The 14,712-nt window shown below is 48.7% G+C and overlaps 1 protein-coding gene across 4 annotated transcripts in view; it reads left to right on the forward strand.

The window, feature by feature from the left end:
• The window catches only part of PRMT8 (protein arginine methyltransferase 8), an 89,150-nt gene that overhangs the window by 41,199 nt on the left and 33,239 nt on the right, over positions 1–14,712 (forward strand). For 2 of the 4 annotated variants that reach the window (XM_044756057.2, XM_070494480.1), the window contains exons 3-4: positions 6,076–6,231; positions 9,397–9,493. In XM_044756057.2, coding sequence (XP_044611992.1) covers positions 6,076–6,231; positions 9,397–9,493 — 253 coding nt within the window. The remainder of the gene's footprint in view (positions 1–6,075; positions 6,232–9,396; positions 9,494–14,712) is intronic. The other 2 variants (XM_014841765.3, XM_070494481.1) reach the window with 1 other exon arrangement.

Consider the following 14,712-nt stretch of genomic DNA (forward strand, 5'->3'; position numbering starts at 1 on the left):
AATCCATTTAAACGGGAAATTTCATGCAGTTCTTTTGGTGTGTATCATAACTTCCTCATCAGTCACAATTTATACCTCACCCTTTGGGGCTTGATTTGGTGTTGACTCTAGTTATAGGAATGGCAGCGAAAAGGTTGGTGAGGGCAGGGCCTGAGGAGAATCAGCAGTGCCTTGCAAGAAGTACCTCAAGGGAGGCCCGTGTGATTCTTCGGGGAAAGGAGAACTAACTCCCTCCACCGGCAAAGGAGATTCTGTGTAATTTAGGGACTTTCGGTCCCAGCTTCATCAGAATTTGCCCATATGTTCCCGTTCCAATTTTCAGGATCCCAGTCCTTCCATAGACTGGACTTTAACAAAATAAACCCTGTAAACACGGGAATTCCATTTGGACAATAATTCAGGCACTTGCAGGATGAGACTTTGGGCTTGGTTTTCAGAAATCTTGGCCCTGCACCTACAGGAAATAAGGTTTTCTCTTTTTTTTTTTCCCCAAAGAAGTCATAGAAGCTTTTGGGTGCTCTATGCAGACCTTGAGCTGGCAATTTTTAAATCCCTGTGCTCATCATTTTTTTCCTCCAAGTTTTCTAGCACAGTTAGTAGCAACCAACCAACCCACCCATCCCATTATGCTCCTTATATTGACTAAAATGTTCTAAGGTAGCAAATACTTGGTCATTCAGAGTCTTGTCCTCTGTAGGTACTTTATCACAGGTATCTAAAGCTGAAATCTGAGTGGCTCCTTTGCCATTTCATGCTATTGACTACCAGTGCCCTTTTTCCAATGGCAATAGAGTCATTAGTGCCTTTAAAACTCAGAACCAGTTCAGAGAACACATCCTTAGATTCTGTTCCTCAGGAGCTATTCTTGGTACCAAATTCTGTATCAGCCAGGGTTCAACAATGGAAGCAGAACCAGTGGGAGATACATGTGTAAATTTATTGCAGGGATGCAAGGAGTTGGTCTGTGCAATTGTGTAAGGCTGTTGTCTTCGTGTCTGATGCTGGAGCTCGAAGTCCACAGGCCAGGTAGAAAAGGAAAATGGATGTTAAAGCAGGGGAGATCGGGAGCAGCCAGAACCCATAAGCACAAGCTTGAACCCTATGAGGACAGGTTGAAACACATGTCCATTCTATTGCCTTTGACCTTGCTGGCAAGCATATCCTGTAGAGGCTGGGGTGTTTCACCATGGAGCCAGGCCCACACACACCTGGCCCAGGAGTCAGAGAAACTGCAGGGGAAGGCAGAGCGACTGCAGGCCCAGTGGCTGCTTCATGCCAATGAGGTGAATCAACGAGTCAGCAACGACATGTGTGCACTACAAAATGGTTCCTATCTCCTTCGTACCTTCTAAATCTTGCAAGAGTCTCCTTTGTGACACCCTAACTGGAAACATAGTAGAAAAAGAATTCCACGAAATGTAGCTCAGCCTGCCAGGGTGACATGTTACAAACTCTTGCACATGTGTGCACAGAGCTTCAAAAACATGAAGCAAAATCTACAGAACTAGAGGGAGAAAAATACAAATCCCCAACCGTAGCTAACATTTTTTTTAAAGCTTCTTTCTGGTTATTGATAGAGTGAAAACACAAAAAAATCAGTAAGGGTGTAGAAAATTTGAATAATTTTCTGGTGTAATCAAACAATCTGACCTACTTGGCCTTTGTAGAACATTGCATCCCCAAGCTACAGAAGATGGAATACAGAATACAGAATGGGTTTTTGGTCATAATGGAATTAAATAGAAACCAAAAGCAATAAATTATCTAGAAAATCTCCAAATACTTGGAAATTAAGCACCACTGAGATCAAGGTCAGACAGGAGATTAGAAAATATTCCAAACTGAATGATAGTGAAAACACAATGCTATGGACTGAATGTTTGTGAGCCCCCAAATTCATTTGTTGAAATCCTAACCCCCAAGGTGATGATATTAGGAGGTGGGGCCTTTGCCAGGTAGTTAGGTCCTGAGGGTGGGGCCCTCGTGAATGGGATTAGTGTCCTTCTAAGAAGAGACATGAGGCTAGCTCCTTCACTCAGCTCTCCACCACGTGCGGATACAAGGAGACGACGGCCATCTGCAAACCAGGCAGGAGGTCCTCACCAGACACTGGATTTTCGGGCACCTTGATCTTGGACTTCAAGCCTCCAGAACTGTGAGAAATAAATGTTGTTTTTTGAGCCACCCAGTCTATGGTATTCTGTTATAGCAGCCTGAACTGACTAAGACACGTGATGTATGAAAATCTCTGGGATACAGTGAAAGCAATCTTTAGAGGAAAATTTGTAGCTTTAAATGCGTTTATTAGACAAAAAGCAAAGGTACAAAATCAGTGATCGAGGCTTCCACCTCACAAAGTAGAGAAAGAAGAGTGAATAAAAACCAGGTAAGTTGAAGGAAGGAAATAATAAAGATGAGAGCAGAAATCAAATATTAAAGAAAACCGACAAAGCCAAAATTTGGTTTTTGAAAAGATTAATTAAATTTATAACACCTAGCTAGACTGATCAAGAAAAAGATCAGGGAAAACACAAATTATGATATCATAAATGAAGACAAAGTCATCATTACACATCATATAGACGCTCAATAGGTAATTAGAGTATATTACGACAATGTTATGCCTATAAATTTGACCATTTAGCTGAAACGGATAAATTCCTTAGAAAAATGCCTGTCAAAACTGATGTAAGAATGCATAGAAAACTAAAATTGCCCTCTATCAAATAAAGTGAATTCCTAATTTAAAATCTTCCCACAAAAAGGACTCCAGGCCCGCATGGCTTTACTGGTGATTTATATCAAGTATTGAAGGAAGAAAAACACCAATCTCACACAAACCTTTTTCAGAAAATGTATGAGGAGATTATACTTCCTAACTTATGTGGTGGGCTCAGCATAACTGATTACCATAGAAGATAAGAGAAAATTATAGAACCCTCATAAATATAGACAAAAATTTACAACAAGATATTAACAAATAAAATTAAGCAATATTTAAAAAGATAACACATCATGATAAAGTGTTGGTTCAACATTTGAAACCAATCTATGGAGTTTAACACATTAAAAGAATAAAGGAGAGAAGTCATATACTATCTCAATAAACATAGGAAAAGCATGAGACAGAATTCAACACCAATTCATGATAAAAACTCTCAGCAAATTAGAAATAGAAAATAACCTTTCTGGTCCGATAAAAGACATTTTTGGAAAGCCCACAGCTGAGATTATACCCAATGGTGACATTTATACATCATCGGAACGAAGGAAGCCTTCCTCTCCACTTCTATTCAAGGTTTCACTGAATGTCCATCCTTGCCAGTGCAACAGAGCAAGAGGAAAGAACAAGAGATAAAAGGCACACAGATAGGAAAAAAGAAGTGAAATTGTCTTCATTCACAAGTGGCAAGATTTTTTATATAGAAAAACAAAGGAATCTACAAAAAATCCTACTAGAATTAGTGTGCAAGCAAGGCTGCAAAACATAAAGTCAATATACTATGCTAACACAAAACTGCTGGAAAATGAAATTTTAAAAATATCAAATACAGTACAATAATACAACAGTTAAGAACAAGTTTAATGAAAGAAGTACAAGACCTCTATATTGAAATCTATAGAAACACTGCAGACAGAAATGAAACAGACCTAAATAAAAGGAGAGCTGTATCACTGTTCTTGGACCGTAAGACTCAATAATTAACTAAGATGTCAACTTTCCCCCAGTGGATCTGTAGATTCAACGCAATTCCAATCAACTCCAGGAGGCTATTCTGTCTCAATTAACAAACTGATTCTGAAATGTATATGGAAATGCAAAGGATCTAGAAAATCCAAAATAATCTTGTAGCGAAAGGATTAAGTTGAACTACTTCATTTCAAAGTTAATATAAAGCCACAGTAATCGAGTCAGTGTTGAATTGGTATATGGATGGAACAGATCAGAGGCATGTACCGTCAATTGATTTTTGACACAAGTGGCAAGGTGATGGAAACAAAGAGAAGATTGTTCCAGAGGATTTCCTCCATGTAATTCAGTGGGGGGAAATGAACCATGTCACTGAACCATCTATTTGCATGAAAAAAATGAACTCACATCCCTAGTTTACACCATATACAAAAATTAATTTGACGTGGATCATAAACCTAAAAGTAAAAGCCATAGCTATAAAACTTCTTCAAGGAAACACAGGAGAATATCTTTGTGGCCTTGGGGTAGACAAAGATTAAGCAGGACACAAAAAATTCTAATCAGAAAAGAACAAACTGAAAAATTGGTCTTTATCAAAATTACAAACTGCTTTTCCAAAGACAATATTAAGAAAATGAAAAGGCAAATCACAGATTTGGAGAAGATATTCACAATATGTGTAGCTGACAAAGGATTTGTTTCCAGAATACATCTACTCCTACAATTCAGTAAGGAAAGGGCAGCTAGCCCAAGGAAAATATGGACGAAAGACTTGGACAGACACGTCACGAAAGAAGATATATATGACTATCCAATAAACACATAAAAGAAGTATCTTCACCAACAGCGTCAGAGATATGCAATTAAAACTGCAATGAGATACGAGTTCAGAGCCACTGGAAGACTAAAATTAAAAAGACTGATAAGACTAAATGGCTGGCATGTGAGGCAACTTGAACTCTCCCATGCATTGCTGGGGGGATAATCAAATGGCACAACTATTTTGAAAAATCATTTGGTAATTTCTAGTGAAATTAAACACCTACCCTAAGACCCAGCAAACCCACTTCTAGGTATTTACCCAAGGGAAATGAAAACATATCCTCAAAATTACCTGTACGAGAATGTTTGTAGCAGCTTTATTCATGACAACCCAAATATCCATCAACAAGAGAATGGATCAATACATCGTGGTACTTCCATACTATGGAATACTGGTCAACTACAACAATAACAATGGCAGCAACAGGAAAAGGAACACACGCTGGATACAGTCAATAAAACGAATGAATCTCGAAAACCTCACGTTGAGCAAAAGAAGCCAGACACAAAAGTGTACATGCTGTGTGATTCAATTCATATCAGTTCTAGAACCGGCAGAAGGAGGCTTTGGTGATAGAAATTAGATCCTTGGTTGTCTGGAGTTGGGGTGAGGATTAAGGTACATGGGTGAAAGCCTGTCTGGGGTAATGGAAGTGTTCTGTATCTCGATTCTGGGGGTGGCTACACAGGTGTACATTTGTCAAAGCTCTTACACCTAACCATACATTTTAAAATCTGTGCTTTGTTGTATGCAACTTGTACGAAAAAGTTATACTAAAAAAAACCCAATACTAGCCAGGCCCGTGGCCTAGTGGTTAAGTTCAGGTGGTCTGCTTCGGTGGCCTAGGTTCGTGGGTTCGGATCCTGGATGTGGACATATACCACTTGTCAGCCATGCTGAGGCAGGCATCCTCAAGGTGGAAGAAAATTGGCACAGATGATAGCTCAGGGCGAATCTTCCTCAGAAAAAAAAAATCCCAACGCTGTTGGTGATAAATTAGAGTGTTTGCCGAACCTTGAGTGGACGGAGATCCTGCCTCAGCACAGTACAGAGATTAATCGTGCGCTCCTCAGGCTGGAGACGGTGTGAACAGGTAATCTACCTTCTCTCTTAAAAGCACTTAAATAACAATGGATAAAGGAACATGTTTTCTATTATTAAAAACAAGTACACATGTCAAAAAACCCCAAATCTCCTTTAGTAACCTGTTCGATGACAGTTCCTTCACCGTGGCAGAAGGTCTGCTTCAGGTCTAACTTGCAGCTCTCACACTGCGTCGTGCAGATCTTTCCTTTCGTCCTTTGGTAAATCGCACCTTTCCCAGGTCTGGACGTAAGTTTCTCCTGTGATAGGAGAGCGCAATCTTTCTTGGGCAGTTTTAAGTCTGGAGTTTGTAACTGTGCAGGTAGCCGCTGGTCCAGCTGCCCCACAATACTCTTCTGTGGTTCTTCCTAGTGACGTCATCGGGAGCTTTGAAGAATTTGGTGGGTGCATGACCCTGGGGCACTCCCAGGTGCCTCGAGTGCATTGACACTCCCTCTCCTTTCCTTCCACTCAGGAGATGCTGAAGGACGAGGTGCGGACGCTCACTTACCGGAACTCCATGTACCACAACAAGCACGTGTTCAAGGACAAAGTGGTGCTGGACGTTGGGAGTGGTACCGGGATCCTCTCCATGTTTGCTGCCAAAGCGGGGGCCAAGAAGGTGTTCGGGGTGAGCACGGCACTCCCTCCCTCACGTTGGCCTCTGTAGAGGCAGCCCCTGCCCTCTGCCCTTCCTACAAGCACAGACCCTGGTCCATCTCTTTGCTGGGCTCACACTCTTGAGAAGAAAATCGAGTGTGATTCTTGGGGTGGGGCAAGCCCCCCCAGCTCCCTGTCACCTGGGCATTGTTCCTGGCTCCTTGCCCTGGTGGCCGCTGACATTTGTGGAGGATTTTTGACTTTTCAGAATCCATTCTGGTGTCGTCATTACCTCACAGGGCTTGGTCCCACTGTCAGTGTGAGAGGCAGTGTGGTGTGGTTCCATGTGTGAGCTCTGGTTTGAATCTCTGCTCTTCCACTCACGAGCGGTGTGACCGTGGACAGCTCACTTCTCTGTGCCGCACTTCACCCATCTATAAAATGGGCATAGTGACAGTGCCTTGCCCATGGGGTGATTGTGAGGAGTAACTGAGTTTAATACATAGGGAAAGTGCTTAGAACAGTGCTTGGCATATGACAAAGGCTCAGGGTTTATTAGCATATTTGGGACGGGGCCCTAGGAGATAATAACAGGAAAACCTCCTTCATTGGTTCTTTAAAGGGCAGGTTGGGTAGACTGAAATTCTCCTGCCCTGGCTGCTGCAGCCTCTCCCGCTAGAGGAGAAGGCTGACCCTCTGGGAAACCTCTCAGCCTGATGACCAGGGGCTGGGAGTGTCAGGAGCTGGGAAGAACCTGTGAGAAAGAAGAGTTGTGAGCTGCTGGCTGACATTTGAGAAATGCAGTGGGTCCAGGGCTGGAAAATAGGAATTAACCTTGATCAAAATGAAAGGCATCCTGGAATCAAGCTTGGAGCATGTGCACAGGGCAGCCCATGTGCAGAGGCCCATGGGAAGCCGAGTACCCTCCAGTGGGGTTTCACTCTCCATGACTCAGTTGGGGCATCCTGTAGCCTGTCCTGAGAGCCCCAGGCCCCGGGGTGACTGGAGCCCTCCAAATCCTCTTGGCTCCAGCCTCAGAGGCTCCAGCAGGGGCAGCGTTTGCCCTCCACATCTGGCAGGGAAAGCACTTGGGCCTTGACTGTACAGGGTCTTCTGGAAACCTGGGCTGTCCTCAGGGCCCCTCTGGCATAGCTGTGACCAGAGAGGCCATGAACTCAGGCACATGCTGAGGGTACGGGGCCAATCCCGATGCCCAAGGTCAGGTCCTGTCCTCATCACCGCACTGCCCCTCCCCACCGTCCGGCTTTCCTTCACAAGGCTCTCCTCACCAGGATGGAGGCCTCCGTCAAGAGACAGACTCCACTTCCAATGAGGCCACAGAGCCTCAGGGCTAGACTTGGGACCACCTGGTGAGCCCGAGCCTTCTCTCCCAGTACTGTCTCTGAGGCCCTGTCCCTGTTCCGTCTTGGCTGGGGGGACGTGAGTAGCTGAGAAGGAAAGGCAGGGCTGCCCATCACTGGCTTCCAAGTCGCCGGGGGCTCCAGCCAGGGAGCTGTCAGGAGGCTCCCACTCCGCACCTTCCAGCTGTGGGGACGCGACCCCATCTGTCTGCTCCCGCTCTCTTGCTGTAACAGCTCTTTTATGAACAGCTCTGCCACGCTTAGCTGGGCTTCTTTCCTGGTGGGATGGCTCACGTCACATTTTCTCCTGTTCCAGGCTCCCCGCCACCCACTGCTCCTCTCAAGAGAGGTCGATGGGAGGGCAGGAGAGAGAGAGAAGAAAGAGGGAGGGAGAGAGGGAGGGAGAATGAGGGAATTGACTTGGACAGAAATGGAGACAGGGAAACAGAGAGACAGACAGACATGGAGAGAAAGAAAGACTCAGAGCAAAGCTAGAGTGATGGGAGAGAGATCAACAAAAGAAGAAAGAAAACAAAGCAGAAAGTACAAAAGAAACAAGTGGAGAAAGTGAAGCGAGAAAGAGAGAAGAGGGAGAAAAGGAAAAGCAGAACATGGCAGGAAGAAAAAGAGGAAAGAAATGCTAAGGCAGCCTCACGCTGTGGCCTGCCTGCTTTCAGGGGATGTGCGCTGCTCATTTAATCCCCACAACAACCCCGTGAAACCGGGACTGTGGCTTTACTTAGGAGGAAACTGAGGCATGCCTAGAAAGGGGCAGAGGCCAGCTGCCTGGCTCCAGATCCCATGTCCATCATGGCTAAACTCAGCAGCCCCTTGCAGACGGCAGGGAGGGGGAAGAATTGGAGAGAAAGAGGGACCCGCAGACCATGGGATGGAGGCCACAGGACCTTTCCACAGCCCAGGAAAGGGCTGGTGCTGCTGGGATCTGAGCCCCAGCCAGGGTCTGCCTTCTCTTGTGGAGGGACCCCACAGGTGCCCTCACCCATCCAGAGGCTTTGATGGAGGTGGTCAGCAACCCCCTCAGTGCCCCTATGCAAATACTCCCCCCAAGGCGCTGGGGCAGTCTGAGGTGGGCCGAAGGGTGGAGGTGAGGGCAGCCTTAGTGCGGGCCGGCCTCGGTAGGGGGCCAGCTAAGGAGTGAGAACAGCTCCTGGCAGCTGCCCCTCTCTTCCCAGGGCCCTGGGCCCTCCCCCGGCCTCCCCCGGCCTCCACTCCCGGGCTGGGGCTTGTCTCCTGCTATTCCCACATGGTCCAGCCCTCAGCTGAGGTCAACCGACTTCTCAAACGACTTGGCCCTCTGCTGAGGAGATTTTCGGGAGGCTGGAGAGACTTCCAGATTTAAAAGAATCAGTTCTCTCAAGGGTGGAGACTGCAGAAGGGGTGAGAGTTCATGCGTGTGTGTTGGGGGAAGGATCTTAAGCCTGGCCTGAGGCATTTTCCAGATGGCCCCTGTCCTGCAATGTGCCCCGTTTAACCAGGGAGGGTGGGCTGCGGAGCTCTGGCCGCGGCTCTGCCTTCCCCCATCCTCTCCTGGGAGGCCAGCGGCTGTGTGGCCTCGGCCCGTTCTCCGCTCAGAGCCTGGGCCTCTGCCTCGGAGCAGCGCCGGGGGTCAGTCTCCCGCCAAGGCAGACCGTTTAGTGGGAGAGCCACTGCCTGCAAGCCGGGAGGGCTGTGTTTTAGTTTCTAATCTGCCGCAAAGCAGCTGCACGGCTGTGGGCAAGTCGCTGCACCCCTCTAGGCTCCTCCGTCCGTGAAATTGCTGTTGGACCTGCTGCAACTTTTTGACGCCTTGCTCCTTTGTTCTGTGCCCTTTCCAGATTGAATGCTCCAGTATTTCTGACTACTCAGAGAAGATCGTTAAGGCCAACCACCTGGACAACAGTGAGGCGTGCCTCCGTGGCTTCCCCGTGGGGGGTGAGGGGCTGGCACTCCCTTGTTTGGGTGGCACGGACTGACAGGAGAGGGAAGAGAGAGGAACACTTGGCCTTGGGGAGGTGGAGCCCAGCTGAGGCCTGGTTAGCAGGACTGTGGCCATGGGGTTCTGAGGTTCCCAATCCCTGCCATGTCAGCCAAGGGCACATTTGTCCCAGCTCAGCCTCCAGTGAGCCCAGCTTGTGAGTAAATCCTTAATTCCATGCCCACTGCTTGGTCCCAGCTGCAGGCCATCTTTTGAGTTTGCACGATGGCAGCTCCTCCTCCTCCTCCTCTTCTCTCTCCACAACCTCCAGCCCTACCTCTCCTGCCACCCACCCAGCGGCATCCGAGCAGACCTCTGCCTTTGGAGAAATGCGGGCCTCTACTGCCCAGAGGCCCTGTTGCTTACGGGGCTGTCTTGGCGATTGGGTTGCTCTGTGGGGTGGGACCTTCTTCAAGCTGGAGTCTGATCATGCAGAGCCGTGTGTTCGCTTTGCTCCTCCCCTCCCTCCTTTCCCACGCACTGCAGCCCCCCAGCACCCTCTCTGCAGCCCATCCTGAACGAACTCACGCTCGCGGGTGTCCTGATTAGGAGACCTCCTGTATCTGTCACCAGTTGGTGGGATGAGGTTTGGTCCCCAGGCCCTGTGCTGAGTGGGGCCAGACCAGGGGGAGTTTCTAAACTAGGAAAACAAGGTTGGACTTTTTTCTAAGGATGATGGAAGCCTTTTGGAGAATTTTAAGCACAAGAGGAGCATTCTCTATGAAGAATGGGTTGGAACGGGTTACAGGCAGGAGCACGTAGGCAGAGACATCTTAAGAGGATAGTTCAGTGCTCCAGGGAGATGTGAGGTCAAGCATTTACCTTTTGGAGGTCAAGTAGAGGAGAAGGTGCTAGCAAACAGGCCGAGAGGATATACTCAGTGAGCTGGAGGACATTCAGGAGAGAGGAGGAGCAGGAAGCCGAGGGAGGGAGGAAGTGGTCAGCTCAGGGGATGCTGGGAGATCAAGGCATAAGCACAGAGCAGGGACTACTGAATTCGGCCACATGGAGGTTACTGGTGTTCTTAACAAGAGCAGACTCAAGTATAGGATTGGGGACAGAAGCCCAGTCAGAGCGGGTTAAGGAGAGATCGTGGAGTGAGGACTATAAGTAACTCTTCTTGTGGTAAGCAGAAAAACGGACCAGGCCCTGCAGGGGCATGTGGGGTCAAGGAAGGGAGCTGGTGTTTCTTAAGGATTTTGTTGTTAGTGCCGTCAAGTCGATCTGACTCCTAGGGACCCTGAGTACAACAGCAGAACCTGCCCGGTCTTCTTGCGCCATCCTCTCACCTTCCAGCGCTCTATCAGACAATGCTCCGCTGCTATTCACGTGGTTTTCATGGCCGATTTTCTCAGAAATGGGTGGCCAGGTCCTCCTTCCTAGTCTGTGTAGTCTGGAAGCTCTGCTGAGACCTGTCCACCATGGGTGACCCTGCTGGTATTTGAAATCCCGGTGGCATAGCTTTCAGCATCACAGCAGCACATAGCCACCACAGTGTGACAACCGAGAGGTGGGTGGTGTGGTTCCCTGCCTGGGAAACGAACCTGGGCGGCTGCTGTGAGAGCACAAAATCTTAACCACTAGACCACCAGGGCTGGCTTTTTTTAGCGATAGGAGATATGAAAACACATGTGTGTGAGGCAATGGTCCAGTAGAGATTGGAAAACTGCAGATTCAGGAAAAAGTAAATTCAGGAGCAAGGACTTTGAGAAGGTAAGAGGGGTGGGCACAGGTGGAGGGGTTGGTCTTTTTCTGGAAGTATGGACAATTTAACCACAGTAGCAGAGAGAAAGTCGGGGGTGGGGGTCCAGATGGAGGTGTGCTGGTGGTGGGAAGCCCCTGATTTGTTGCTTCCATTTTCTCATTGAAGAATGAGACATTGGCAGAGAAGATGGGGAGAAGGGTGTAAGTATTTTGGAGAGAGATGAGAAGGAATAGAACGGTCTCTCTGAGGAAGGGAGGGAGGGAGGAACACAAACAGGCTGGGCTAGTGGGGATTGCTGGGGAGCAGTCCACGCCTGTTAGACATGAGGGGACATGGATCTGCAGTGGGCTCAGTTCCCTCTGTTGTATGATTTTTCTATGACCATGCTCAGCAGCTTGGGTGCAAGTGGAGAGCAGAGCTGCTTGGGACCAGGCTTTGCTGGGAGGACACAAAAGAGGGAGGGAGGAGCCAGAAGTTGCTTGCAGTAAAGGACCTTGGAGTCTACGCTGGGTAAGAGAGGAAGCGAGGGAGTGAAGGGGGTGGTGGTGGGTGAGTGACAGTGAGAAAGGCTGGAGGGAACCAGCAGGCAGCATCAATGCGGCCATGAGCAGTGGCCCAGAGGCTCTGTCCAGCCTGAGTGGGGAGATGTTGCTCAGATGCCCCCGACCTCTGGCTTGGTGTCCAGCCTCTCTTGGCTCACTCAGGGGAGCCACATCTCTTCTGTACACTCCTCGGGAAAGTGCTTCACCTGGGCAGAAGGGATGGAGAAGTGAAGTCCCAACTTGCCTACCAAAGACAGAAAAAGAAAACCCGCCAATCCTTTCTCTACAAGGCGGTGCAGTCTGGTGTCCACGTGTTTTTGGCAGATCTCCCTTCCCTAACTCTGTGAAACAGGGCAAGTGGTTCCCCATTGAACAGGTGTGGTAAGTGAGGTCAGGAGAGGTGGGGCAGAACCTTTGGGCTTGGCTCTCACTCCTGTTCTCTTCCGTAAAGTGTGTTCACGTTGGTGTGGAAGCACCGTGAGCGCCTGCTGACCCTGAAAATGAACACCAGGGCCTCTTAGGAGGGGAGGGTGGGTGCAAAGAGGGGTGGAATCAGATTTCCCCTCAGGTGATTGAGTCTCATCCCTGGGCCCCACGGGCCTTCAGAGAACATGGAGCCCATGGCGCTGCCGCTAAGTTTCACTTGCGTTCTAATGCCGGACCTCAGAGGGTCTGCCCAGCCACCTCCTCTTCCTCTGTCTCTCCTGCTGCTGGCTCCTGGGGTCTAGAACCACAGCATCCCTGGCTCACCTCCCTTGTCTGGCTGGCAGAGGGCTCCTGCCCTGTGGCCATTGGTAGCAGAGTGTGGGGTGGGCCCTGAAGGGGAGGTGGGCTAATGACGTGTGCCTGGAAAAAGAATCGCCCGGCCCCCTCCTCATCCCTTTGTGGTTCCCACCTCAAGGCCCCTCCCTCCCCTGCCCTGCTTCAGCCTCCTGTAATTGTCTTTATTCCTCTTCCCTTCCCTTCCTTTTGTCTTCTTTCTTTGAACCTTTGAAACATTCCAATTTACAGAAAAGGTACAATATAGCTGTTTCTTTTCTTCTGAGCCATTTGAGAGTAAGTTGTTGACATGATGCCCCATCATCCCTGAATGCATTTCCTGCAAACAAGGACGTTTTCCTACATGACCACAATGCAACCATCAAAATCGGGAGATTAACGTTAATATGTTACCATCATCTAGCGCTCAGATCCTGGTCACATTTTGCCAGTTGTCGCAATAGCATCCTTCATAGCAAAAGGATTCAGTTCTGAACCACACATTGCATTTAGTTGTCACGTCCCTGGTTTCCCTCAAGCTGGAACAGTCAGACTTTCCTGGCCTTGACACTTGGAGACGACAGGCCGCGTTCTGGAGGATGTCCCTCAGTGTGGGGATGTGCGATGCCTCCCCACACTTGGATTCGGGGTGCGCCTCCCGGCAGGAACGGCACAGGCGTTAGGCTGTGTTCCTCTCACTGCACGATCTCGGCTGGCACGCGGTTCTGATTTGTCCTGTTACTGACGAAGTTTATGGTGATCACTGATTAAGGTGATGTCTGCCAGGCTTCTCCTAGTAAATTGCTCTTCCCCCTGGTAATTAGTGAGGTTTTCTGGGAGAGGTAGTTTGAAACCACTTAAATATTTCATTCCTCCTCATTAATTTCCTATTTTATTCAATAGGTTGTATCTATTATTATCAGTACTGACTTTGATATGACTTTGATATGCAAATTGTCCCTAAGTTGGTCACTGGGAGCCCCTTCACGCTGGCTTCTGTGTCCCTTTGATGCCTCCTTCACTTTTTGTGAGCTTTCTTATTTTGGCATACATGTTCCAGGTTTATCTTGTACTTTCCATGTCTCAGTTCTAGAATCAGCCATTTCTCCAGGGAATCTTGAATCCATTTAGTGGACAATGGTGTGTAGGAACTGGGATCTGGGGCTAAGTATGCTCATTGATTTTAGGGTGTTGGCGCTGTTTCAGTGGAAAGAACTAGAGAACGTGTGTGTGTGTGCATACACATTTACATAACGTGTATTTCTGCATCTATCTGTACTGTCAAGTGTGAGTTCGCACTGACACCTCCACCTCTAACCCCGCTCCAGGGGGTCTACTCAAGTTTTAACTCCTTTCCCGTGTTCGTGACTCCTTTCTCTGACAGCGAAAAACCTGGCTCCCATTATTCTGAGTATGTTTGCTTATTGGATCAATCCCTCCTATGTAAACACTCTCCCATTGTCAACCCCTCCTGCCCCACTCAGATGCATCGGTGCGCCCATGCTGGGCTCTGACACCCTGTGCAGGGCAGCCTTCCGCATGGCTCCCTCCCTCCCTGCTCAGGCTCCAGCTGGCTGAGCTAGACGGCCTCCTGGGCAGAGGCCAGAGGCCTTCCTCACCCCCCAGGACTTCGCTCTCCAACAGCTACCCTCCGCAGGGATGCTGGCTCACCCGCCCGGGCTTGCTGTGCGGTGCTGGGCCACCCTCACTCCACTCAGGCTCAACACCCGCCCTGGACCGTTGGCCCTTCCCCGGCAGCATGGCATCGAGTTTGCTTGGCTTTAGGATGGAATCCTTCCTTGCTGTGTATTTTGATGGCTCACACTTGATTCTGTGCTACTGAGGCAAAGGCTCAAGAGGGACAAACTACTGTCCCCAGGTGAATAGCCACCCCCATGCCTCATAGCTGTTCCTACCCCTCACACACAGTGTGCTGCGGAGGAGGGAACTCCAGGCCCGGGGGCCTTTAGAAGGCACAGTTGTCTTCATTTCTGCTTCCCGGGGTGGGGAGCAGCAGGTGGGTGGAGCCAGTGAGGCCGCCCAGGGCCCTGTCTATTGCGCCAGCTCACTCAGCCTTGGCATGTGTACTAGAAAGAGGACAGCTTGACTGCACAAATGCTTCCATGGAAATGCTTTTGAAATGCTGCAGAGCCAATTGTGTGGGTCTCAG

Source organism: Equus asinus, chromosome 22 (genome assembly GCF_041296235.1).
Source record: "Equus asinus isolate D_3611 breed Donkey chromosome 22, EquAss-T2T_v2, whole genome shotgun sequence".
Taxonomy (NCBI): Eukaryota; Metazoa; Chordata; class Mammalia; order Perissodactyla; family Equidae; genus Equus; species Equus asinus.